A 27,639-nucleotide genomic window follows, 5' to 3' on the forward strand; every position below is an offset into this window, starting at 1 on the left:
AGGACCAACTAAATCATCCCAGCCAGAGTTTTGTCAAGCTGGGCCTTAAAAACCTCTAAGGATGGAGATTCCACCACCTCCCTAGGTAACCCATTTCAGTGCTTCACCACCCTCCTAGTGAAATAGTGTTTCCTAATATCCAACCTAGACCTCCCCCACTGCAACTTGAGACCATTGCTTCTTGTTCTGTCATCTGCCACCACTGAGAACAGCCGAGCTCCATCCTCTTTGGAACCCCCCCTTCAGGTAGTTGAAGGCTTAATCCCCCCTCACTCTTCAGTTCTGCAGACTGTTTCCTGAAACTGATGTTTCCTTTGGGAGACTTCAGTTCTTTCAGGGCTCTGCTGCTAAATCCCACATGGCCCTTTAGAAAACTTGTGCTTTGTTTACACAACAGAGGAAGCTGCTGGCCCGTTTGTTGTTTTTCATGCCATTCACATTCTGTCCTCTACTGTCTCTTCTTTCAGCCAGCCGGCCACCAAGCTGCTCTTAGATGTCCGTCAGAGTGGGGGAGGGCTACAGAACATTAAAGAAACCACTTTCCATATTAGGTAAGAGGGAAAGGTTTATTAGCACAATCTCTTCCTTGATGTAATTACTTCCCTCTCTTGTCATCCTGCACCCTGAAGATGTGATAGGTCTTTTCCATCTCTGTGCACTATTATCCTATGTATGTGCTAAATATTCCATCTTTTTTTATCTCTTTTTCTTCCCTCAATAACAAACATTCATTTCCATTTCGGTGTCTGTCATACTCAATGTAGGCATTGCTGTAATGCAACAGAGCAATATTCCATCCTCTCCCAGTATTCTACCTCCCTAGTAGTGACCTATAAAGGATATTCAATGACAGACGTTCTCATCCTTCTTTTATCAACTCCCTTCAGGTTTCAGATTTCACTCCTCAGCTCTTATACATGGCAACAAGCTCACTTAATGCTTATATCAGCCTGACCTTGCTGATGTTCAGGCCCCCTGATTAATTCCCCCACAAGGCTATTTTAGTGTTCTCTGCTCCCGTTACCATTCCGCTAAGGGACATAGAACTGTTGAATGAAGCTGCTAGGTGAATTCCTGACTCTTTCCCAGAGTGCTGAGCACTCTTCGCAGGGGAAGGGGAAGACCCAAAATATTATAGGGAACCAAGGTAGGAGGAATGTGAGGATAAAAAAGAGCAGAAATCAGAACTGATATACAGAACAAAGGTCTAGCAAAAGGGAACCTGGGTATTTTGGCATCATACATCATGTGTTTAGACTACAGGCAGAAACCAAAACTGTAAGGTGTGTCAAGGTCCCCATGCCTGATGGAAATGTGACAATGTTTGTGCTGAGAGGAGAGGAAGGAAGCCTGGATTTCCTCTCCATTTCTTGCCACACAATCCCAGGGTAATTAAAAATATTTTTGTTGTATCACGGATCACCTATTTCCACCCTTGACCACGTGGAGCTTTCATGGATCAGCCTCTCATTTTATATTGAGGTTTGTGCCTATCTGTCCTTTGTAAATGCTCTCCCACTCAGCCCGTCTGAAAGATGAGTAAGAGAGAGGAAGCAGTGGTTTGCTGGATCATTCCTGAATGGCTGCTGTGGAGCCTTCTGTGGAGTGACCCCTAATAACCCCATGTGCTATGGTGACTCCACACACACACACATATAGGAAAAAACAAAACTCCAAATGATAGAAAAAAGATAACAGCCCAGTATTTGGTTCTGTTGATTTCCTGCAATTGTGAGCAGTTGCATAGCAGCTGGGCTTTTATGACGGGGCCTGCTCTGTTCATGTGTTTGAAGGAAATGGCTGTCCTACAGGAGTTCCAGGCCAGGAGCAAAAAGATGACTGGCCTAATCAGTCGTCTGTCATCCTGGCCTTCCGTGTCTTTTTTGCAAACATCCCAGTGACTAGGGATGAGAAATGAGATGTTATCGGATAATAAGTTGTCTAAACTGCAATTAAACATCCACAGTTGGCCCATGCCAGCTGACTTGGGCTTGTGGGGCTCACGCTAAGGTGCTGTTTAATTACAGTGCAGACCAGGGGTAGGCAACGTATGGCATGCGTGCCAAAGGCAGCACGCAAGCTGATTTTTAGTGGCACTCACACTACCTGGGTCCTGGCCACTGCTCGGGGGGGGGGCCTCTGCATTTTAATTTAATTTTAAATGAAGCTTCTTAAACATTTTAAAAACTTTTGCTTTACATACAACAATAGTTTAGTTATATATTATAGACTTATAGAAAGAGACCTTCTAAAAAGGTTAAAATATATTACTGGCCCGCAAAACCTTAAATTAGAGTGAATAAATGAAGACTCGGCACACCACTTCTGAAAGGTTGCTGGCCCCTGGTGTAGACATTTGGGCTTGGGCTGCAGCCTGAGCTCTGGGGACCCTTTCACCTTACAGGGTTTCTAATTGCAGTGTAGAAATACCCAGAACTGATGTTTAAAGCCAGGCAGTCAACTCATGCTCATTTTGAGTGTGACACCCACAAATTCACCTGGACCTCAGTTACCCTCAGAAACATTTTCATCATCTGCATTTGGAAAGCAAGTACGGCTCCATCTGTCTTGGAAAGGGGCTGTGTTCTTAAACCATCTTCAGCACTGCTGTGCTGGCCAGGATGGGCAGGGTAAACCTTTATAAAATAGTGATGGGGGAAACAACATTCTCAAGATGTTTAAAAAAAATAGTGTCCTATCCGTGGTTGCTGGCACAGCCATGCTGTGAGGAACACTTTTTCAGTGTAGCTGAAAATGCTTTCAGACCAGGGCTATACTTCCGTGGTGTGGAAGGAGATGCAGAACACTGGCTGAAGCAAAGAACTTGTAAAAATGCTAGAAGTTTACCAGCGTGTCATTAACACTGCTGTTTTAATAGGCACGGTGGAAAAAATATCAGACTGCATCAGAGTTGTGTCTACACTACAAATCCTACTAGTGCGGCTTATTTACACTGTAAGCTCTTCAGGTCAGTGACGCTCTCTTACTCTGCTTGTACTCTGCTTAGGACAGTACAACCCAACTGTTGGTAGGAGGCTCTTAGCAGTAGCATAATACAAATAATGATTAAGGCTGAACTGGTGCTACCGGTGGGAATTTTATTCTTCTTAGTCCATGGACCCCTAGTAAATCTTGCTCAACACAGTGCTGAAACGTAACTGGAGCTTTAATATCCGCGTTCTGGGAAAAGACAACAATACAAAAACTGGGAACAACTCTTAAACAGGCTTAGAAAAAGAGTGAAGAAAAACACGTATAAGCAGAGAAAATAGAGTCTTGTATTTATACTGATATAATGAGAATATATTCCAGGATCTATTAGATCTAGGAACTTATTTCTGAAAATCTTGGTGTATTCCTGAGAAGTCTAATAGTTTCTCAGTTGGGTTTTCTCTGGTAACTCTCACTCTGTGCAGAGCTTTCCTTAACTGAGTTCTATGAGCAACCTCCTATGACTTATTTTTGTAGTCCCATTTCTATCTCGGTGAATACCCGCATCTCCCAGGTGCAGGTTCTGTAAGAAAGGGTGCAAACAGCCACCCCCATCCTTATATAATCCATACTAGACATAGAGGGAAAGCCTGCTCTCTGAGGTAAAAATCTTGGAACAACTCCCAAATCTCTTCCTAGACTACCAAACCAATTCTCTTCCCTCCCCTATTACTCCACTTTGCTTTGTCGTCTAGCTCACATACAAACCATTTCTTTGTCCTAGTCCTGTGCCCTCTCCTTCCAGCAAGATCAGGGGTAAATAAGCTGGCAAACACCATTGTTCCCACCTTAATTATTCTACATTATTTATGATAACCCTTTGTTCAGCTCTGGTTTGTTACAATATTGCCAACTTTTCATTTTGGTTCATCAGTAAATTATGGAGAAAGCAAACAGATTCAGATAAGACCAAGTCTGTAATCAATACTTCAGCTCACAATTTCCATGACAATAAGCCTGTTGGTAATGTTGCTTGATTAGGTCGTGCTGTGGAATAAACAATACTGGTTGCACTGTGTGTGTCTTGCAGGCTGCCACTTGTAATCATGTTGTCTGTGTGTAGCTTGGCCAGACTGCTACCTGGTGATTCCGTCCCTGGTGAGAAATGGTGAAAGACATGCCCTCCAATTACCTGTAGTGAATCTTGTATCCAGCAGGTTATTGTTTTAGAATCTTGCCAGTCTAGGCAGTCTTTGTTATTGCTGTGATGTCAGTTCAGAGGCAGTTCTGATATTGCTAAGTGATCCTTAGAACCTTTCATCCACAGGCCTCAAAGTAAGTTATTAAGGAGAGTATTTTGCACCTTTTGGCTCAAGCACATTAGCCAATATTCTGGGCCGTGATGGGGTTCTTCCATTAGGTGGAGAAATGGATGATACAAGTCAGGGATTTCTTTGACGCAATTCTGTTTGTTTACAAAGAATGTGCAAAGTTCCATTTCTGTGAACACAGCAGGAACAAACAACAGCAGGACAAATTTCTTGCTTGCAATTTTCAAGCCAGGCCTGGGCCCTAAGGAGCTCTGTCTCTTCTCCCTCTCAGGGCCATGCTCAAGACTGTATTTCTGGCTTTCTGGTTGCAAACACACAGCTTTAACCAATCAGTGCACCATCCCCTGCATTTACAACCAGTCCTCCTGCGTTTACAACCCCCAGCTTGCATAGTTTAGCTTCTTCTCAGTCTGGTAGTCGAGTGGTGGTTTCTGTTGTCTCAGCTATGTTACTCCATAAAAGATCTTAATTGCTTCTTAAAGATAATAAAATACCTAATATATCAGTAGAACTCAAAGCACTTAAGGAAAGTCAGTATTATCTCCATTTTACGGATGGGAAAACTTAGGCACAGAGCAGTGACATAACTGGCAGTAGGTCACCCAGGAATAGAACCGAGGTCTCTGAAGTCCCAGTCTAGTGCTGTATCCACTAGGCCATGTTCCTCCAGTTTTGCCTGAATGAAGGATGGCTAATACGCCCTGCGATGGCTTACCCCCCTGCACCCCACCTCCAGGGTGCTACCTGATGTACTGAGGTACCACTGACTTTGCCCGTTCCACCAGCCTGGGCTCTCTTACACTGCCTCTCTGAGCCAGGTCCTCAAGCCTTTTCTAGCATGCACATACATAGGGACAACACCCAGCTGCAGAAAAATACAGACACTGAAATCAGTACTGCATGGAATGCTTTCAGCTAAGGAATTGCCCAGCACTCAAGTGTGCACACCCTCTGGAGCAGGGGTAGGCAACCTATGGCATGGGTGCTGAAGGCGGCACACGAGCTGATTTTCAGTGGCACTCACACTGCCTGGGTCCTGGCCACCGGTCTGGGTGGCTCTGCATTTTAATTTAATTTTAAATGAAGCTTCTTTAAACATTTTTAAAACCTTATTTACTTTACATACAACAATAGTTTAGTTAGATATTATAGACTTATAGAGGGAGACCTTTTAAAAACCTTTAAAAAATGTTAAAATGTATTACTGGCCCGTGAAACCTTAAATTAGAGTGAATAAATGAAGATTCGGCACACCACTTCTGAAAGGTTGCCAACCCCTGCTCTGGAGCGTAAACCCAAAATTATATTATCGTTCACTACACAGAAAACTGTACAGTGTAAGCTCATGAAATTCGCTCCCTCCCTTAATGTGGAGGAAGATAGGCACAGCTTTTTGCCCCTGCCCCTAGTTATGGATTCCATAAACTGGGTTTAGAGAAAACAAAAACAAGTTTATTAACTACGCAAGGTAGATTTTAAGTCATTATAAGGGATAGCAAACAGATCAAAGCAGATTACTGAGCCAATAAAACAAACACGCAAACTAAGCTTAATAAAGAAACTGGTTACAAGTAGTAATTTCTCACCGTAAATCTTGTTTTAGGCAGATTGCAGAGGTTCCTGAAAGCAAACTGCTCTTGCTTGCAGTTTAAAACTCCAGGTATTTCTCTTGCAGGCTAGACACCTTTTCCAGCCTGAGTTGAGTCCTTTCCTCCCCTTTGTCTTTGTTTCTTAGATGTTTTGGGTGGGGATTCAGTGAAGAAAAAACCAAGATTAACTCACTTCCCTGCCTTAAATAGGATTTACATATGGCAGGATCCTTTGTTTCCCAGTTTGATTCCCACCCCCTATTAGTGGAAAAATACTAGTAGTCCAGGATGGGATCCAGTACCAGGTAATATGATCACTCGACCCTGCATTGTCAAAGCAGCCATGAGACAAGGTTGTTTGCAGCATCCCAGGAAACTTCTCAGAAAGGTTGGAGATTAGCATCTTCAAAGTCCTATTCTTCTTAATGGCCCATCCAGGCTGATTGCATTCTATCTGGTGGACGTTCCCCAGTTGTAAACCCACTTGTAATTGTTACGTAGTCAGTATTCCTAATTTTCCTAACTTCAGATACAGAAATGATACAGGCATACAAGTAGGATAATCAGTAAATTATAACCTTTCCAATGATACCTCACATGACCAATCTTGCATAAAACACATCTTAATTATGCCATATTCATATCATAAGAATATCTCAATGAAGAATATGGGGCGTAGTGTCACACACCCATCAATTTTAATGAGGTCTGCAATTGCCTATAGATCAAAGACTTGGCACTTTGTAGTGTAACAGTATTGTCTCTGTATTACAGAGAGGGAAACTGCAGAACAGAGGTCAGTGATTTGGTCAAGGTTCCATTGACAGTGGTGGAGCTGGGATTAGAACTCATGTTTTAAATCCTAATCAACTAGCCACTAGATCATTCTGCCTCTCTGATACTGATGTCTTAGTATCCTTATTGTTATTGCATTTGTTGGGGGGCTATATTTGGTGCTTGTGCAAGTGAAAGTCTACTAGCAGTCTGCAATGTGGGATAGCGTGGGCAGGTGCTAATCAAGCTACACACACAACTGAAACAAAATCTGTGTAGATCCACTGGTTGCATATAGATCATTCCCTCCATGCTTTCCTCTTTCCCTTCTCACTCCTGTCTCCAGCCAATCACTTAACCCTTGTGCCATGTACTGCAAAGCTCCTGAAAGAATTTGAGGCAAATGTCAGCTCCCTCTAGGTCATTGTGGAAGCAAGGCTCTGGTAAGGCCCCAGTTACCATAATACTGAATGCCTCACAAACATTAACTTATTTTCCCAACACCCTAGAGGTCCCTGGTCCTTGGAGATGTCCTACTGCATAGAGCAGGGGTTCTCAAACTGGTGGTTGGGGGTCACAAGGTCAATACATGGGGGGGTCGCGAGCTGTCAACTTCCACCTCAAACTCTGCTTGCCTCCCTCATTTATAATGGTGTTAAATATATTTAAAAGGGTGTTTAATTTATTAGGGGGGGTCACACTCAGAGGCTTGTGATATGAAAGGGGTCACCAGTAAAAAAGTTTGAGACTCACTGGCATAGAGAGCTGGGAGAAAGGAATGGCCAAAGCTATTTGCAGAGATATAGTTAAGGGGTTGTTCTACACTTGGGAAAAAATGTTTGTGGGGCCAGTTACAGGAAAACAAAGGTACGCCAGCATGGGCTACTAGCAAAAGTGAAATGCTGTTAGCTGCTTTGATTACTAATCAAGTATTAACTATGTTGAATATGGACCCTGTCATAAACAGTTAGTTAAGGGTTAGTGTCTCTTTTACCTGTAAAGGGTTAAGAAGCTCAGTGAACCTGGCTGACACCTGACCAGAGGACCAATGGCGAGACAAGATACTTTCAAATCTTGGTGGAGGGAAGTCTTTGTTTGTGCTGTTTGTTTTTTTCGTTGTTCGCTCTTGGGGCTAAGAGGGACCAGACATACATCCAGGTTTTCTCCAATCTTTCTGAATCAGTCTCTCATGTTTCAAAATAGTAAGTACTAGCTAGGAAAGGCGGATTAGTCTTATGTTTGTTTTCTTAACTTGTAAATGTGTATTTTGCTGGAAGGATTTTTACCTCTGTTTGCTGTAACTTTGAATCTGTGGCTGGGGAGAGGAAGTCCCTCTAGTCTATATGAATCTGAATACCCTGTAAGCATTTACCATCCTGATTTTACAGAGATGATTTTTACTTTTTCTTTCTTTAATTAAAAGCTTTCTTTTTAAGAACCTGATTGATTTTCCTTGTTTTGGAATCCAAGGGATTGAGTCTAAACTCACCAGGGATTGGTGGGGGGAGGGGAAGGAAGAGAATGGTTAATTCCTCTTTGTTTTAAGATCCAAGGAGTTTGGATCTGTACAGCTTCCCAAGGCAACTCAGGGAGGTGAAAGTCTGGGGGGGAGGGGGAAAGGAGGGGAGATGGTTTATTTCTCCTTGTTTTAAGACCTAAGAGGTTTGGGTCTTGGGTTCCCCATGAAGGTTTTTGGGGGAACAGGAAGTGTGCCAAACACTATATTTTGGCTGGTGGCAGCGTATCAAATTTAAGCTAGTAATTAAGCTTAAAAGTGATCATGCAGGTCCCCACTTTTTGGACGCTAAAGTTCAAAGTGGGGAAAAAACCTTGACAGACCCAAACCATATTTAGAGCCAAGAATGTCATTAACTTAGTTATAAACTTAATGAAAGTTCTAGTGTACACAGAGACTTAAGCTAGACATTAGGAAACAGGTTCTGTAGTTGTTTTAACAGTAAGAGCCACTGAGCAGTGATCTAGCTTGTAAATTACTTTGGGATCCTTGGGTTGAAAGGTACTTTATAAATATGGGATGATTATTTCACAGCTATGAAAGGAGAGACCATCCTTTAAGAGTTTTTATTGTCCAAAGAAAAGGATTTCTAACACATATCCCATCCCATCTCTTGTGCGCACAAACACAAGTCAGATTTAGTAGATAGAATTTGAGTCAATGACTATATATGAGATAAAACTTAATCCTTGGAAATGCCCTGGGTTCAGGAAGCAGGATGTCAGTGTTACTATTTTAAAGTGCTGTAGGGAGCCAGTAAGTGTCAGGCATGTGCTGCATGCAGGTTTGCTACAGGTTTGAAAATAGAAATGGTTGATCTTTTCCCCTCCCTTTTCCTTCATCTGAAGCTCTGGATTCCAGGATTTAAATGTTTACCAAGGACTGTGTTCATATATACATATAAATCTCAATTGTCAGTGTCAGTCATCAAACATGAAATGCTCCCTTTTCCACTGCTCTGCCTCCTCCCTCCAAACTGAAGTGCAGCTGTATAATTCTTTTGAATGCTAAATGACTGACTGAGCCTCAGCAGTCAGAGAGAATTTATTATTATTAGTAGTAGTAGTAGTGAATTCAGCTCTTGTGCCAGCCTATTTGACAACCCTGGGGATGGAATTTCTCTTTATCCACAGAACAGATACAGCATGGACAGTTGACAGCAGCAACACAACTACCCCTGCCCCCGTCCTACTGCTAGGGTGCCTTGTTCTCTAGGGAGTAAGAGGCAGATGGCCCACTCAATCTCTGGCCTCTCTGCTGGCATTGCCAGCTAGAGGAAGGGGACAATTGTGGTGATGGTGGCTTTTTGTGATGCAGAAACCTCCCCAGTAGGAAAAGAATTGAGACCATCCTCTGATTTTGCACTGGCCACCAAACAGCCATTGGATAGGGACAATTTTTGATCATTGCCGCATAGTTTGGATTTGAACAGAAAGCCTGGCAGTGGAAATCCCTAACTTATAATCAGTCCCCTGTGCGTTCCTTCGAAGATTCTGACAGAGATGAGCTACATTCATGTCTGTGGAAGAGGAACCTTATAGAACTACAGTCTGCAAAAGGAAGCTGCCCCAAGTGTGTTAGTAACAGATCCTTTAATGGGAGCTGGATAGCCATGTGTTGTTTTTACTCTTTTTTTAAGAATTAGCAACTGTTGTTATATTCTCATTAGCTGGAAGCATGAGCTCCTGGAAACCTCTTGAACTAACATTAATGATTACTGTAACATTCTACCAAACTCGAGAATATTCCTGCCTGGCCTGAACTTTCTCCTGATGTCTGCTATTAAAGTATCTGCTAATGCAGCAGCCAGAAGGGAGTGGTGAACCTCATATCTATTGCTGATTAGAATCAGAGAGGAAGTGGATATTAAGCTCTTTGTGGATATGAGCTAAGTCCAAAGTCCCTGCAAAAAGGCATCCTGCATTCTTCATTTGTCTTGATAAAATATAACCTGTTTGGATCAGCTGTTTTAATGCAAGAATTGTTACAGCTGTCATCCCTGTTTATCTCCTTTTCCCCTTCTTGGAGTGGCTGCAGTCACAGAGACCTCCTTCTCCCCTGAATTACTTGACATTTTCTTTTGCTTCCTCCTCTGTTAGGAACAGGAGCAGCTTTTGCACTCATTAAGCACTTCCTTGTCTCTGTGCCCTACAAGGGTCTTGTCTACTGTAGCAATATTAAGGGCTTGGCTACACTGGAGAGTTGCAGCACTGGTGGTGGGTTTACAGCGCTGTAACTTAGTAACTGTCCACACCTGCAAGGCACATCCAGCGCTGTAACTCCCTGGCTGCAGCCCTGGCTGTACACCTGGTCTGCTTGGGATGTAACGATTGCAGCGCTGGTGATTTAGCGCTGGTCATCAAGTGTGGCCACCAAAAGCGCTGTTATTGGCCTCCAGGGTATTAGGAAGTATCCCAGAATTCCTGTCCACAACAAACCGGAAGAATGGCTGAACTCCGAGCTCCCCGGAGCAACTTATCTAAAAAACAAACACAGCTGCTCTTTGCTCCAGCGAGCGAGGAGTGGAGGCAGGGGAATTGCTTTGGAATGTTCACAGCTGTTTGCTTGAGGAGAGAGGGGAGTCCCTGTTGAGCAGCTGCTTATGTGGTCTGAAGGTTATTTAGGAGTGCATGATTTGCATTTAGTGAATAAGAGAGGTGGGGGAAGGGGTCAAAACTTTTAAAATGATTGAAACTAGGTGCTATGTATCTTCCAGTCCTTAGAACTTGCAAGGCAGGGAGCTGAGAACAGCGTGAGCTCCAAAAATCCACTCTCTCTGTCTCCCCCACGCTCCTTGTCACACTCCACCCCACCCCCTGTTTTGAAAAGCACGTTGCAGCCACTTGAACGCTGGGATAGCTGCCCACAATGCACCACTCTCAACAGTGCTGCAAATGCTGCAAATGTGGCCACACTGCAGCGCTGGTAGCTATCAGTGTAGCCACACTGCAGCGCTTTCCCTACACAGTTGTACGAAGACAGCTTTAACTCCCAGCGCTGTACAACTGTAAGTGTAGCCATACCCTAAGATGCATACTTCAGCACTTTTGCTCTACTGATAATAGTAATAGCTGAAGCTGTAGTGCAGATTTTAAAACCTCTGTTTGTGCAAACTTGCTTAGAGCAGAGTTGGATGACATAGTGGTAAAAACACCTGAGCCGTGGTGGGGGCCCAGCAGGATGAGGGGTGAGGGGAGTTGGTCCCCAGAGCGAGGGGCCAGGGCACAGTAGGGGATGGGGGTCGGTCACCCTGGAGCAAGGGGCTGGGGCACAGCGGGGTGGGAGATGCAGGTCAGTCACTCTGTAGTGAGGGGCTGGAGCATGGTGGGGGGAGTGGGGTTGTCCCTAGAGCGAGGGGCTGGGGCTAGGGCAGAGGCACAGTGCGGGGGAGGGGGGAAAAGATTCCCCCCTCCCAGGTGGTGGCAGCACTGGTACCGATCTCTCTGCAGGAGAGGCTGGCGCTGGGTCCGGGAGCCAGTCACTTCTCTCCCTCAGCAGATGAGCAGAGAGCAGCTCTTCCAGGCTCCAGCAGCAGCTGCTGTTTTTCCTGCCCTCAGCTGGGAGCCTAAATGCAGTTTGCAGTTACTCTGGTACTGTGACTGGACACTGTCTGGTATCTTTTCTACTGGACTTTCTGGTTGAAAAATGGACACCTGGCCACCCTAGGCCTGCCTAGGTTACCCTCAGGGCCTTTAGGTCGGCTAGACCTGTGCCTTTAAATGCTTTGTTCCAAAGCACAGTGGATTCACAGGATGCCATAAGCCAGGGCTAGTCTGAGTGGGAGAATTGTGGAATTCTTTCCCAGGAGAGGTAAAGGCATGAGGCTTGACACCTGAGGGGGTGTTCTCAGAGAACCAGGAAGGAGACAGAGCTGCAGCTAGCCCTGTAACCTTGACAGCTTCCACCTGTGTTGAATTACAGGTCCCACTCTTGCCAGTGTAGATGCAGCAGAGTGAAAGATATCTATCACTAATTAATGTCCACCCTGAGGTACAGCTAATGCCATGCTAAGTCAGCACCATAGCCATGAGAGATTAGGAGGGCATTTGCTTTTTCTCTTCTTCTGTCAGTCCCTATCAGTCATGTTCCCTTAGAGCAACTTTCTGCCCATACAGTGTGAAAGACCCAGGAAGGCTTTTACTCAGTGACAGGCTGCAAATCCTGCACTCTTAAGGAGGCCCTGGTTGGGAGAGACACTCCCAGGTCAATGGAGAGTATCCTTTTCTTCCTTCAAACTGCCTGCAGGATCACTGCAAAGCAAGGACAGATGGGAATGCCATTCAGATCTGGGCTCAGCCATCCAGATATCCAGCCTGATCAGGTCTTTTAAGTTGTAATTTATATGTCTGCCAAGAGCAGCAGTGGACAGTTGACTGTTCTTCCATCAAGACCCATTTATATATTTTTCTTTCTTCGCTCAGAGGAAAGAGAGGATTGTGCCAGCATATAGTGCTGCCTGCTGCCTCTGCTGCTGTCTGAATCCCCAGGGAGAATAGGATGAGAACCCCCAGACTAAGACTTCTGGCTAGAGGGAGGTAGGGCAGACGATCTCTACTATTCCGCCATCACTCAACCTGTGCAAAGAGAGAGAGATGATTCCCAGTTACGGCTGGGGGAGGGGCATATGCAGGGCTTCTCTCTTCCCAAAGGGCACAGCCCCTGCCCACCCTACTTCCGCTCCCACCCTTCTTCCCTCTGGGCACTTTCTCTGCCCTTCTACCCTCCCTGCCAGGAATGCTCTCCTGCCTCTAGTCAGTTTCTTCTGATCCAGCATCCATCCCTTGCCCTAACAAAACCTGCTGCCACCACAACACAAAGATTAAAAACACCCAGTACTCACGCTGTCACTTTCCCTGGTGGTAGGGTGACCAGATGAGAGGAAGAAGATATCAGGACACATGGGGGAGGGGGACGCGCAGTGGAGCAAAAAAAAGCCAAGTGCTGCCGGTGGAGTGAAATATTGGGACAAATTGCATCCCGACCAGACATTGGTCGGGACGCGGGACAAACCTAAATATCAGGATGGTCCCGATTTTATTGGGACGTCTGGTCACCCTGCCTGGTGGGGCTGCACTGAGGCTAGGTCAACAATGAGAAAAGTGCTAGTGTAGACAAGGTCTTAGCATAATAGCCCATTGGGAGCTTGAGTTCTCTTGCCATCACTCACCTGGGACCAGTCTGTCATATCTGGGATGGGTCAGTTGTCAGCAGCTGTCTTTGTGATTGCAAACTGTTGTGGGTGTCTCGTTTAATGGATTGGACTGCTGGAAATATTTTGGACCAAATTAGTCACTACAAGGCAGCATACATTTGATTTGAAGGATGAAGTCTGTTTGAGAATTGAGTGAAAGTAACTTGACAGTGTTTGTAACTGGGTTAAGTGAGCCCCAGTTGTATGGCATAACCCGAGTGGAAAGTGTGTTAGGTAACTTTGTAAATTCTTTGGCCAGGGATTGGGCCTTACCTATGTTTTGTAAATTGCAGTGTACATTTACAGTACAATATTAATGTTTTTGCAATAATCTTGAAAATTTCACTGGTACATTGGTCTTAATGTACCACCTTCTGGTCACTTTATAGAAATGCGCTGAGTTGATCTACAGAACAAACTGGATTCTTTGTACTCTAGGTAAATATGGCAGCCTGTGAACTGATCACTCGAACTGCAAAGTTAATAAAGAGACACTAGTAACTAGCCAGATTAACAGACAGACAGTTCTGCAAAGCTGTCTACCTGAGATGGAGTTCTAGTGCATGCAGGAGTCTAGATGGAGAAAAGAGGGAAAATTGCTTTGAAATAGTTGGTGTCACTTACAGGGCCAAATGAAATCACACTATTATTATTACACAATCTTGTCCCTGTTGTGGCACTTGACTTGGATACTTATGCTTGAGAGAGAAATTCCACCAGTATTTCAACCACAAGTTAATGTGCTAGCTACAGAAATCACTGGGTGGAAAATCTATGATGTGTGTTATGCAGGAGGTCACACTAGATGTTCATAATGTTTCCTTATGGCCTTAAAATCTAGGAATCTTTTAAAAGCATTAATCACCTTGTCCCTGAACTGGGTGTACGTAGTGCATTAGTGTGCACCAGAGGAATATACATTCTACTGTGCACTAACTGCCCAATGTGGACCCTGCTGGTGCACACTAAAAGCTCTCCAGTGTGTGTTTTAATGTAGTACTTTTTGAAATGGGACTACATTAACACACACTAGGAAGCTTTCAGGGCATGCCACCAGCGTCCATATGGGCCAGTTAGTGGGTGACATGCTAGTGTATACTAGAATTTACACCTCTGTGGTGTGGACTAATGCACTAGTAGGCAAGCCCCCAGTCTTATTTGAAATATGTAACTAAAATAGTAAATTTGATTAAAGGGTTTATTTGAAACTCTCCTTGTCATGTATCTTGATCTTTTGCTGCAGTCTCGGACAGACTGTTCTTCAGAATTATATTTCAAAGTAGCTTGTCTTTGCTGCATCATTTGCATTGGTTGATTAGTCATTGACTAAGAAATAAATTATTTTAATTTGGTGGGTTTGGGGTTTTTTTGGCTTTGTTGGATGTTTCTGTTTCACTATAATCCATGTTGAAAACATTAGTGCAATTTCCATACATTTGCACAAAATGCATTATGAAATGAATTTGGAAAGTAAATTTGCTAAATTTAAAAATCTCTTTTGGGGTTCTAGTTTGCTGGATTTTGTATCTTATAAATGACATTTTTTAAGGCCAGTAAGGACCTCATCTGACCTCTTGCATAGCACAGGCCATAGAGCTTTGTCTCTTAATTCCTGCATCCAGCCCATTACCCTTGTGCGCAGAGCACGCTCCTAGAAGCAACTTGAGACAAGGATCAACATGGGGGCAAGATGAATATCATGGTTTATGGGTTACTGAGATGTTACTTTGTGCACTCCATGGTTATTGCTGAATATGGAATTCTTTATCATGGCTGACAGCTTACCTTGTCAATAAGCACAACATAATGAAAATATTCAGCAGTATTAAACTTAGATGTGCAGGAAAACTGTAAATTACAAAACCAGCTTTGCGTTCTGAAACCTTTTCTTTAATCATGGAAATATTCACCGGGTTGTAATCTTAGGCCCGGTCTACACTGGGGGTGGAGAATAGCGTAGCTGAAGTCGACGTATCTTAGATCAACGTAGATTGATGGACTTCGTGTCCTTGTGGCACGGGATCGATGGCTGCCGGTCCCCCGTCAACTCCGCTTCCGTCTCTCACCCTGGTGGAGTTCCAGAGTCAACGGGGAGCGCGTTCGGGGATCGATCACTACCCGCTGATCCGGCAGGTAGTGTAGACATATCCAAACTGTGTTCTACTCATTGACAAACCTTTGAGTTTGTTAAATCAGTATCCCCAGCAGAACACATACAAAACACAAGCACCAGAAGAGAAGAGGAAGAGGAAAAGGAAAGAATCTCTTTTACTGTCAGATGTGGATGGTTGGTTGGTTGTAATGTTGTTTCAGGCCTGCAGCTGTGACAGTCCCTAGGGCAGTCTGATGTTGGTCTGTTGAAGATAAGGTCAAGCTGTAATTCTGAATCAGAGATGAGGTCTAGTTGTTGGGAAGCACTTCCCTTCTCTTTTCTGGTAGCAGAAACCAGCAGACACTATGTCAGGTAAGAAGATCAAGACCAAATTTAGGACTGGCTAGAGTATGTTGGGAAAATCAAACACACACCGTGGCCTGCATTCTATAGGCTTTGACACCTGTTAGACCTGAACATTTAAGCGGACAGAGAAAAAGAACAAAGAAGTAGCTCTATGCCTTGCATGACTGAGTCAAAGTAACTTCCATCTGAACCTGAGTCCCTCTGCAATTTGAAGAACACTCCACATCAGGAAGATTATTTTAGGCATGTACTATACATTATTATTTCTATAAATGTTCTGGCTGCCTATCTCATAGGTAAGAGAGAGAAGGTAGGTGAGGTAATATCTTTCATTGGACCAACTTCTGTTGGTGAGAGAGACAAGCTTTTGAGCCACACAGAGCTCTTCTTCAGGTCTGTAGCTGTGATGCTCGGAATACTTTTCCTAGACCTGAAGCTAAATTGTACTAACTTGGGTGCTCAAATTTAGGTGCCTACATTAGTGGCCTGGTTAAGCACAGTGGAATTTCATACCAAACCTGCAGCAATTTTAATCTGAAATACTGAAGAGTCCATTCCCTGCAGTGGGCTAATGACTATTTAAGTATGGTTCCAATATGTGGATTAATGTGAATTATCATGACAATTCTTGATAGAAGTAAAATTGCCTAAATGGCTTTTCCAGATTAACATCGGCCCTGTTTCAAATACAGGTGAATTTCATAACAGATGAATTTCATTTGCATTCAGTGAATTGAGCACTAACTTTTTCGAGGATATCTTCATTTAATTTTAAATGTAAGACATCACCCAGCACAGTAGACTTTGAACTGGAGACCAAATACAATTAAGCTTTGGTTCAACATCCCATTGCTAGATTGCAGCAGCCCTAAGCCTCCAAGAATAGCAAATCCTGTATCCACATGACTATTTTATAAGGGTCAATTTTGCCCCAACCCTTACATGGCTTAGAAGTTCCCTGAGGCACCAGAACTGGTGTCGTTCCATGATACAGGATAGGGCATGGGGGGAGGGACAGAATTTCAGATGCTGTTGAGACACCCCAACAATCATTTACCCAGAGTGGAAGTACTAGGTCTGCTCCAACTCCAAAGCTACAATAGCTGTCACAGAACAGAGCTGCTGCTGCTCCATGGCTCTCCTGTTGTGACAATGCTGACCTCACCTACTAGGAAAGAAACAGTAAGAGATTTAAGGCCTATTGATTATCACACAGGAGTTTTGGGGAATGGTTTAAAACCACTTAACCAATCCATGCAGGAAACCAGGTTCGAATTTTGTTTTGGGAACTAGATTTGTGTTGATATGTTCCTAGACTGTTTAAGAAATATGTTTCAAAACTGTAAAGGCATAACATATACTGAGATTTTTCAAGGTTGCCTTGTTTTTAAATAACATTGAGTTAAAAGACTACTGAAACAGGTCTGTCAACTAGACATTAGCTTTCCATGAACGTATAAAAAACCCACAGGACTCTGAAGGGTGGGTTATGGCTTTTGCTGACTTTGTTGGCACCTTGACCAGTGATGTCAATGAGCATAGAGGGAGCTCTACTCCTCAGGGGGTTGGGTCCTCTACAAAATTGCTTGCAGTACACAGGTTGGGCATTTCTAGCACTAATCTCTGCTGCCTCCATTTGGAAGTTTACAGAACTTCCAGATCACCTACTGGAATGAACAGCCGGGCATGCTCACTGATCATCTTAGTACTTGGGACTTTGATCTGAAAAAGGATACCCAGGGAAATAACCATCTATAGACTCTGCATGCAGCACATGAAAAGATAATCACTGCCAGAAAACGTCCTAATGCCTCTATATAAATCCATGGTGCATCCACGCCTTTAATACTGTGTCCACTTCTGGTTGCCCCATCTCAAAAATGATATAGTGGAACTGGAAAAGCTTCAGAGAAGAGCAACCAAGATGATCATGAATTTGGAACAGCTTCTATACAAGGAGAGACTAAAGAAGATTAGGACTCCTCTGCTTAGAAAAGAGACTATTAAGGGAGGGATATGAATGATAGAGGTCTATAAAATCATGAATGGTGTGGGGAAAAAATGAATTGAGACATATGTACCCTTTTCCACAATACAAAAACCAGGGATCAGCCAATGAAATGAATAGGCAGCAGGTTTAATACAAACAAGAGGATGCACTTTTTCCACACAATACCCAATTAACCTGTGGAACTCATTACCATGAGATGTGATTGCCAAAAGTATAAGAGGATTAAAAAAAGAACTATATAAGTTCATGGAGCTATTGGAGCTAGATACGTTCATGGAGTCCATCAACAGCTATTAACCAAGATGGTCAGGGATGTCATCCCCATGCTCAGAGCAACCCAAAATCTCTTGACTGCCAGAAGCAGGAAGGGGAAGACAGGCGTGGCTCATTCCAACTGCCCTGTTCTGTACACTCTCACTGAAGCTCTGATACTGGCCACTGTCAATCTGGCACAGATTTGGAAATTTGTATGTTATTAGGCCAAACTCAAACAAATGCTCAACAATCTAATGCTAGATTTCACCCAGCTCCTCTTTATCTGTGCTTTTTTCCTTTCCTGTCATTGCTTATAGGTAAATAAAAGCTGTCACCTTTGTAAATGGCTTCCTCAGTACTGGGTTGATTCACTAAGGCCAGATTTATGCTGGATTTTTCTCCATGTAATAATGTCAGTTAAGCATGTGATTTTTTTAATTTGTTTTACAACATTTCTATACTGGCAAAAGCTTTAAAGTAGGCATAGTTATAGCAGCCCCCTCCCCAAAAAAGTGTTTTTCCCAGTGTAGCTTATTTTGCTTGAGGAACTGGCATAATCCCAGGAAACCTTTTCTGCTGTCGACTAAGCCTAAGTGATCTCCAAACCCAGCATCAGTGTTCAAGGCATCCATGAGAAGCATATATTGCCATCCAGGTTTTCCAAAGCAGTGTGTAGTTCCCTTGTATATAGTACTGGCGCTTAAGTTGTGGTATGCAATGAAAATCCATGCTTGTACATTGAATCCATTTTCCAGAGCAATAATTCTGTTCAGAACCTCTTCATTTCAAAGGATTTAATGCCTTCAAGAGCTTTTTCCTACCTGTGTGACACTAGTACTACCAAATCTGTGAAGAGTTCACAAGGTATCAATTCCTCAAGCAGCTGCCTGGCAGCTTTTTTCACAGGTAGAGGTAACATGATACTCTAAAAGAAAGTTCAGGCCAAAAAAAATTAAATGGAGAAAAATTAAATGAAGCAATATAGCAAATCAATGACTCCATTCCCATGTAGTGAATTATATAAGAGGCTTGGGGGACTCAACAAGATGTTCCATTTGCCACCTGTTTTATTGTTTAGTACTGTTTTTAGCTTATGCTGAAATGTGAAGCCTTTTGCTGTGGCTATTTGCCAACCTTTTAGAGTCAGTGCAACAGTAAGAAACTCATGGAAGGTACAGCAAGGGCCCTCTACCTGGACATTTAATAGCACCATAGAGACTTTCCCCTAGACTGCCCAGATTTTTAGTGGTATGGCAAGGATGTTCTACCTGGATGTATCTGGCAATATTTGGCAACTGGGCTGGAGCTATGGCAGGATGCCTTCTGGCAAGGGAATTCAAGCAGTTAAAAGACATTTTAATTTTGGCTAACAATATACCTATAGAAGTAATTTGCTTTCCAGAAACAAAGCACATTAAGCAAGAGAGACAAAGGGGCTTGACTGCTTTATTTTGACTGCTTTTTATTTTCTTTTGTGCAGAACTAACCCTTCTCGTTTTGGATTCGTTCTCTGTCATATCTTCTGCTCTCTGTCAGCAAGTCTTGATATATTTTGTGCAGTGGAAATATTAACGTGCTTAAATCAAATCCAGCTATTCCTGCAGGATGGTAAAGTGCTGCTCTTATCTGTTCAGCAAATAGGATATATGCCTGTCGCATCTTACGCTGGGGTTACGTTCCACAGTCAGCACGTAAAGCAAAAATTGCGTATAGTCAAAATTACATTGAGTATAATGGCAGGCGGAATCGCCTGCACTACAGGTACAGTATTAAAATTATTTTTCTTTTTTGTTTGTTTTGTTTTTGCCGACCGCATAAAGCTGAAATCACGCATGTTAAATGCGCGTAAGATATGACAGACTTGTATTCTTTTAGCCACACCTCTCAAAGTGTCACTGTATTGAAGGGTCTCTCTCACTTTCAGTTTAGAAATGCTGATGTTTTGTAACATGGAATGAAAAAATTCCCTTTGTGTTTTAAAAAAAAATGGTCACGCTGATTCATAAATTCATCTAAATTAGAAATGGAGACAATTCCATTCAGTCCCAACTACCCCATCTTTTGGCCTGTTCAAGATTGTTCCTCACAATATATTGGTCTAGTGCAGGGGTAGGCAAGCTGATTTTCAGTGGCACTCACACTGCCCGGGTCCTGGCCACCGGTCCGGGGATCTCTGCATCTTAATTTAATTTTAAATGAAGCTTCTTAAACATTTTAAAAACCTTATTTACTTTACATATAACAATAGTTGAATTATATATTATGGACTTTTATAGAAAGAAACTTTCTAAAAATGTTAGAATGTATTATTGGCACACAAAACCTTAAATTAGAATCAATAAATGAAGACTCGGCACACCACTTCTGAAAGGTTGCCAACCCCTGTGTGACTCTATTCCAGGGGTCTCAAACTCAGTTTACCTTAGGCAAGTACCAGTCCTCAAATCCTCCCAGCGGGCCAATAATGTCACTGAAGATGGTGTTCAGAAAAGAAAATGTTTATTGTATTTTTTATTTCTTAGAAATAATAAAACTGTCATGCAACTTTATACAATTCTTCACTTGCTAGAGAGTTTTTAGTGTTTGCCAGACACCTGGCAAAGCTTCAGTTCTGTCAGTTTGTTGATGTTTGACATCAGTGACTGAGCAGTTGAAACCTTCAGGATTGCAGCAAGGTGTGCATCAGATAGTTATGTTCGGTGTTTTGTCTTGTTTATATTCATTGTGGAAAAAAGTGACACTGCCTCCATGGCTGACTCTGCCTGGCAACTAATGATGCTGCCTCCATGGCTGACTCTGCCCTGCGACTGGTGATGGTATCTCTATCCCTTTCCCCCAGCTAACGGGAGCTGCGGGGACCGGCACCTGCAGCAGACATTGCTGGCAGCGTGGCTGCATGCGTCTCTCCTCCACGGGCCGCCGTGGGGAGGTTCTCGGGCCGCAGATGACCCATGAGCCAGCACTTTGAGACTGCTGCTTTAGTCTAATTTTAAATGGCCCATGTATTGGAGCTTCCACACCACTTCCCTTGGGAGTCTATTCTACAGGCTAGCACATCCAGTTCTCAGGAAGCTTTCCTGATTATTTATCCTACCTTATCTTTTTCTTAATATTATCCCCCTCCACTTACTTATAACCATAGAGACCAAGCTAAATAATTTCGCTCCCTGACCCATGTTTACATTCTTCAAATATTTGTAAACAGTGATATTCCCCCCACCGTTTAGTCCTTATTAGCCAAGCTACGCCTGTTTAGTTCTCCTCATCAGTGTAATCCTTCCAGCCCTTAAACAATATTTATTATTCTTCTCCAAACTTCAGTTTAGCAACTGAACACTGTATTTAATTTGATTTCAGAGTAGGATAAAGGCAGCCTATTGCCGCCCAGCTCCATGATGTGATCTCTTTACAGAGGACTGGAATCAAATACTAATTTGCTCTGGTTTGACCCTAAAATAAATAAAGTAAACAATCAAGTCACTTAAAGTTATAAAACTACCATTTTTTAAAAATAATTTTGGCTGCATTTTTCGGCTCCTGTATCACAAAAGCAGCTTTGTTTTTAAAAAGTCCTGCTTATACCCCGTGGGGAAACTCTGACAGATGTTCTTTTTAGTGGGAGGGCTGCCTGTATTTCTTTCATATTAAATCAGGATCTCTGTTTGTCTGCCACTCCCACTCACCCGAAGTCTTAATCCTCTGTAGCATCACAGTTGGTTTCCGCAAGGCTGTGATACCACAAAGGATGGATTATGACCTTAGATGGGAAATAAGTCTCAGGACCAGGTGAGCTCATAAGAAACAAAGACCCTGTTTGTGTGTAAATGTCACTAGTCATAAAAGAAGCAAGAAATTCTATGTCCAAGATTACTGGAAAATTGTAAGCCTCTTCACTACATCTTTATACTCCCCTTGCTCTTTCTCCAAGCAGCTATATCAGGGGTTCTCAAACTAGGGGTCGTGACCCCTCAGGGGGTCGTGAGGTTATTACATGGAGGGGTCGCGAGCTGTCAGCCTCCACCACAAACCCTGCTTTGCCTCCAGCATTTATATTGGCGTTAAATATATTAAAGTGTTTTTAATGTTTGCAGGGGGGTCTCATTCAGAGGCTTGCTAATGTGAAAGAGGTCACCATTACGACAGTCTGAGAACCCCTGAGCTATATGCTTGCTGGCTGGACACTCAGGAGAGAAGCTACTTATAGAGAGGTTTAGCAGTGTGGGAATGGGGACTAGAAAGCAGAAGGCCCGTTCCCACTGAGGTCAGTTTTGTATTTGGTAATTTAAAAAAAAATGCTTTGGAGCTGGTTTTGAGGGAAGGGTGTGGAAGTGAAAGTCACTCTTTCACCCCAAATCCATGTATAGACCTGGGGCAGAAGCTTATTGAGGGAGCATGCAGGATCTATCACCCCTCCCAGGAGCAGGAACTGTGGTTAGAGGAGAAGGATAGCTCAATGGTTTGAGTATTGGCCTGCTAAACCCAGGATTGTGAGTTCCATCCTTGAGGTGGCCACTTAGGAATCTGGGGCAAAATCAGTACTTGGTCCTGCTAGTAAAAGCAGGGGGCTGGACTTGATGACCTTTCAGGGTCCCTTCTGGTTCCAGATAGGTTAGGATTTGTACAAGAGTTACATCTTATGTTCAAAGCTAAGACTAAGACCTGGTTGAATGTGCAGGGTGAGGAGGAAATCTCCTGATAAACTTGAGATAGTGACTCTTTCTTTTATAAAGCATTTAAAGATATATGGAAGAAAAATATTATATCATTTTTATTATTATAATTTTATTATTAAACTGGAATCTGAAAAGCTAGTTGGATTCTTTCTTCTTCATACATAATCACCAGTGATCATGATAATAATGCTATAACGTGTTCCATATGTAGATCTCAAAGTATTTTACAAGGTTGGGTAAGTGTCATTATCCCTTTGTACTGATGGCATAACGGAGGCCCAGAAATGTGAAGTGACCCAGGGTCACATAGTCGCACAGCCAGAACTAAAACCAAGGTCTCCTGACTTCTGTGTTCAGTTTAGTAGACAACAGTTGGAATCTAAATTTAGCTCTCAGATTTTGCTGATATGGGTGAGGCAGATGGGAATCAAGCTCTCTCCTTCAAGGGGATGACAGCACTTTAAATGCTTGCTTTTGTCTGTGCAGTAAGCAGATGTGACACACAAGTTGCCCAAAGTGCAAACAAACATAGGCAGCACCTAAGTGTGGTTTTTACAGTCTATTTTCTTGTACTTCAAAGTGATGAATTTTGCAAAGTACATAATCTGCATTTTGATGCAAATTTAAGAGGTAAGAATGTTGACATTTCTGCATGTTAAGTATGGTGTAGCAGCAGATTATAATTCCAGACAGGATGTCCATCTTTGGGAGCAGTTTCTGTGATCCTGCTCTCCAAGCCATTGGAGATTAAACACTTCAGCCTCAGAACATTCCCAGTCTTGTGTGTTCTTTATATAAACACTACCACACAATGCACCACCACTGGGAGATCTATTTGGGAAACATCCAGGACTGGGATAGCAGGGGGTAGTGCAGGTCAGGACTGAAATGCATTGGCAGAGCTGTGTATGGGGAACCCAGGTCTAGAAAAATAGAAGCTGTTACAGGTCAAGAACGGTGTGTCAGACTAAGAGAATGTGAGGAAAGATTGCACAATACAGGCCTGAAATATGCCTTTCTTTAACCATTCCTACATCATTAGTTCATAGCTTCCCTGAGAAGCATTTCGCAGATCTCTTAGGACTGACTGATAATACTCCACAGGGCAGGCCAAGTAAACAGCCCTTGTTGAATGTCTCCTGTGCAATGAATGTCATTCAGGCACCTTTTCCAGTGCTTATGCTCTTTCCCCATGTGCTTTAATGCTAACAGCAATAGAGCAGCCGAAGCACATGGAGATAGAGTGGAAGTGGCAGAAAAAAGATCTTCCACCACTTTCACTCCCTCTTCCCATTGGATTCAACAATCCAAAAGCACATGGGGGAGAGGGAGCAGAAGGGAAAGAACAGAAAGAGAAGGAACAAGAGAGAAATGAGGAAGAGAAGGAACAAAAGAGGAAAACGAGAGAAGGAATGAAAGTTGAGAGGGAGTAAAGAAGAAAGCTACAAAGAAAAAAATTACAGAAAAAATGACTGCAATATGGTAGGTGTTTGTTTTCTCCTTTTAGGTTTTGTTTTGTTTGGGAGAGAGGAGGAAGGTACTATTCCTATTTTCTTCATTTGTCTCCTGCTGCTTCTTTCTACCTTTGTTTCTCTGTCCCTTTGGAGGTGACTGGCACCGGGCCCTCAGTAACTCTTATCAGACTCTTTGGCTTTTCAGCCAAGTTGTTTGACCAGTTCCCTTGCACAGCATGCATTTTGTGCATGGAAACTACGGTGCCCACAAAGTTTCTCCTTTAGAGAAAGGAACTAGTTGGCTTCAGACTAATGGACTAAAATTTCCTTTTTCTCTCTCTTTCTCAAGACAATTCCTCATCTTTCCAGGAAGATGAAGAGGTAGATATGGAGGCTGTCAACTGGCAGCTGAACAGCACCCCCATGAATGGGCACTCTCCAACCCCAACCACAGCTCGTTTCCCCAGCTGGGTGACATTCGATGACAATGAAGTCAGCTCTGCTTCCCTCCAGAACCTTTCTCCCTTGAAACCAGACACCTTACCAATAGCAGCGCAGACTGCAGATGTGAACTGTAATCTTGCTACATCCTTGAAGAAGAGGGAGCGCCCCAGGAGCACATTGTTGGACCTCACTAAAGTTCAAAAGCTAGATCTTTCCTCCTTAAATAGGCTGCCTTCTGTTGGAACACCCCCCTGGAGTGCTACTAATCCCTTCCTGGATGAGTCTCTGAGGGATGTCCAACCCTCACCCATCAACCCGTTCAGCTCATTCTTAGAGGAACGAGAGAGGCATTCCCACAGCTCCTCTCTCTCCAGCGCTCCATGCCAAAGGCAAAGAGACTCCCTTATTATCCTCTACCAAGAACCTGACACCATCAGCTTTGATGAGTCAAGCAAAAACGTAACCCACACAGATGCTGTTGAGCAGCTCAAGCAGCTCCGGATTGGGGATCCAGATCACCTGAGCAGCCCAACTCTACCTGATGATGACCCCCTGATGCCATTTGAGGTGGATGGCACATTGTTGAACTTGGCCCCATCTCAGCCCAAGGATGGCTGGCCAATGATGCTCAGGATACCAGAGAAAAAAAACATCATGTCATCTAGGCATTGGGGTCCAATCTACGTCAAGCTGACTGCGAGTGGGTATCTACAGCTTTTTTATGAGAAAGGACTGGAGAAGCCCTTCAAGGAATTCAAACTTGAGATCAGTCATGAGATTTCAGAGCCCAAGCTCCAAAACTATGATGAGAATGGAAGGATACACAGCGTACGTATAGACCGCACCATCTACAAGGAGAAAAGGAAGTATCAGCCTAAACCAGCAATCAGCCACGCAGCAGAAAGGGAACAAGTGATAAAGCTAGGCACTACTGATTATGAAGACTTCCTTAGTTTCATCAGCGCAGTTCAGGATATACTAATGGAATTGCCAGCCTCATCAACAGATCTGAGCACGGTGGGATTAAACTATCAAGAGGAAGAAATCACTGTTGATGTCAAGGATGAGTTTCATGGCATCTTGGCCAAAGGAGACAATAGGATTCTCCAGCATAGTGTGCTGACACATATACATGTTCTCAGCTTCCTTTCTGGCCTCGCAGAATGCAGGCTGGGCCTTAATGACATCCTTATAAAAGGGAATGAAATCGTTGCACGGCAGGATATTATGCCCACCACTACCACTAAGTGGATTAAGTTGTATAACTGCCAGTTTCATTCATGTGTGGACGAGGAAATGTTTAACAGCTCCCATGTTATCCAGTTTAATCCCTTGGATGCCTGCCGATTTGAGCTGATGCGGTTCAGGACTGTGTTTACTGAGAAGACTTTGCCTTTCACTCTGAGAACAGCAGCCACTGTCAAAGGTGCTGAAGTGGAGGTCCAGAGCTGGCTGATGATGTCCACTGGGTTCTCCTCCAACCGTGACCCTCTAACTCAGGTCCCCTGTGAAAACGTGATGGTCCGCTACCCAGTGCCAAATGAATGGGTAAAAAACTTCCGCAGAGAAAGTGTCCTGGGAGAAAAGTCTTTGAAAGCCAAGGTGAACAAGGGTGCCAGTTTTGGGTCAACCAGCGTGTCTGGTTCTGAGCCAGTAATGAGAGTAACTTTGGGAACTGCCAAATATGAGCATGCCTTTAATTCCATTGTATGGAGGATAAACCGACTGCCTGACAAAAACTCAGGTGAGTAGAGAGTATTCTGTCTGAGTGGATAAACTTAAAGGAAAGGTATATTTGTGGTTGGGGGTCTGGGGGTATATTTGGGGCTGGGGACATTGGAGTTACATGGTACAGTGGATAAACCATTGTCCTTTTGGAAGGTTCAAAGGGGCATCAATTGCATGAAATGGCTGGTTGTCTTACTCATCCTAACAGTGGCTTAATGTGTCTCACAAAGAAACACTGTTTTTGACAAAACCATTTTGGTGTAGCCACATGCAAATATGCCTTCAAACCATGGTTTTGTCAGTGCATTCTGGGACTCTTGCCTAAGCTTTCCCATAATGCACTATACTGTTTCTGAGAACAGGTACTTTTTGGGTAACTTCCAAATGTAAGGCACTGTATAGTGTAATATCAGGGGGACCAGCTAAATCACTGTAGCTCCAGCCCTTGTGACTTCCTATCCACAATGTTGTAAATTGCACTGGTTCAGCAAGACCTGAGACAAAGATCTCACTGCATGTGTTGCAACCAGAGCTCATACATGTACCAGGTATGGCGGTTGTGTGTGGACATAGGGCACTGTGTAGACACTACAAGCTAAAAGTATTCTATGCAACAACTTGTGGCTACATCTTTCAACTAGTGTGGACAGGGACAAAGACCTGATTTAACATTTAAAGGGACACTATATCAAGGTAAATCATATAACTTAAAAACCTGTCCTGCCCTGTATTTTTATAGTTATACCTTTAATTATTAACATTCAAGTCATCTGCAAAATCTAATTTACTTTTTACCACCATTACATTTGTTCACTTTCTGCCCTTCACCCAGCTTGGGCAGTGAAATTTGACCATCTAGTTTACTTTCTGTTTATAGTGAATTACTCTTTCTGGTTCCCATGCTCTTGGCTAATCCAATTCTTTGCATAAACACCATTTAAAACACTGACTTGTTCCTGTAGCTGCCTCACTGGGCAGATTCCTGCCTGTACTTTTTCCCTACAAGAGAAGTTCCATGATCCTCCAGACTTGATCCTTTCTGAGAACATATGTTCTCGTTTGTCAGGAGGGAAGGAAAGCATTGAACCAGGTGCTTCTCACTTTTTGGATTACTTTTTAGCTCAGTAAGGAACTCACCACAGAGTACAAACCTGGAGAGACATCACTGTGACAACAAATGAGGCTTGGAGAGTTTACTTTGGAGGAGAGACTAGAAGCTAAGAGTAGGGGGAATAAAAAGAAACATCAGGATGAAAGACTAATCTCATGTCAATAGCAGCATGC

General features: G+C 43.3%; 1 protein-coding gene across 2 annotated transcripts in view; it reads left to right on the forward strand.

The window, feature by feature from the left end:
• The window catches only part of STON2 (stonin 2), a 104,054-nt gene that overhangs the window by 66,212 nt on the left and 10,203 nt on the right, over nucleotides 1-27,639 (forward strand). The window contains exons 2-3 of one of the 2 annotated variants that reach the window (XM_030558981.1): nucleotides 468-551; nucleotides 24,533-26,371. In XM_030558981.1, the coding sequence (XP_030414841.1) occupies nucleotides 494-551; nucleotides 24,533-26,371 (1,897 nt within the window). In that variant the 5' untranslated portion in view covers nucleotides 468-493. The remainder of the gene's footprint in view (nucleotides 1-467; nucleotides 552-24,532; nucleotides 26,372-27,639) is intronic. The other variant, XM_030558980.1, reaches the window with a different exon arrangement.

The sequence above is a fragment of the Gopherus evgoodei genome, chromosome 4 (assembly GCF_007399415.2).
Source record: "Gopherus evgoodei ecotype Sinaloan lineage chromosome 4, rGopEvg1_v1.p, whole genome shotgun sequence".
NCBI lineage: Eukaryota > Metazoa > Chordata > Testudines > Testudinidae > Gopherus > Gopherus evgoodei.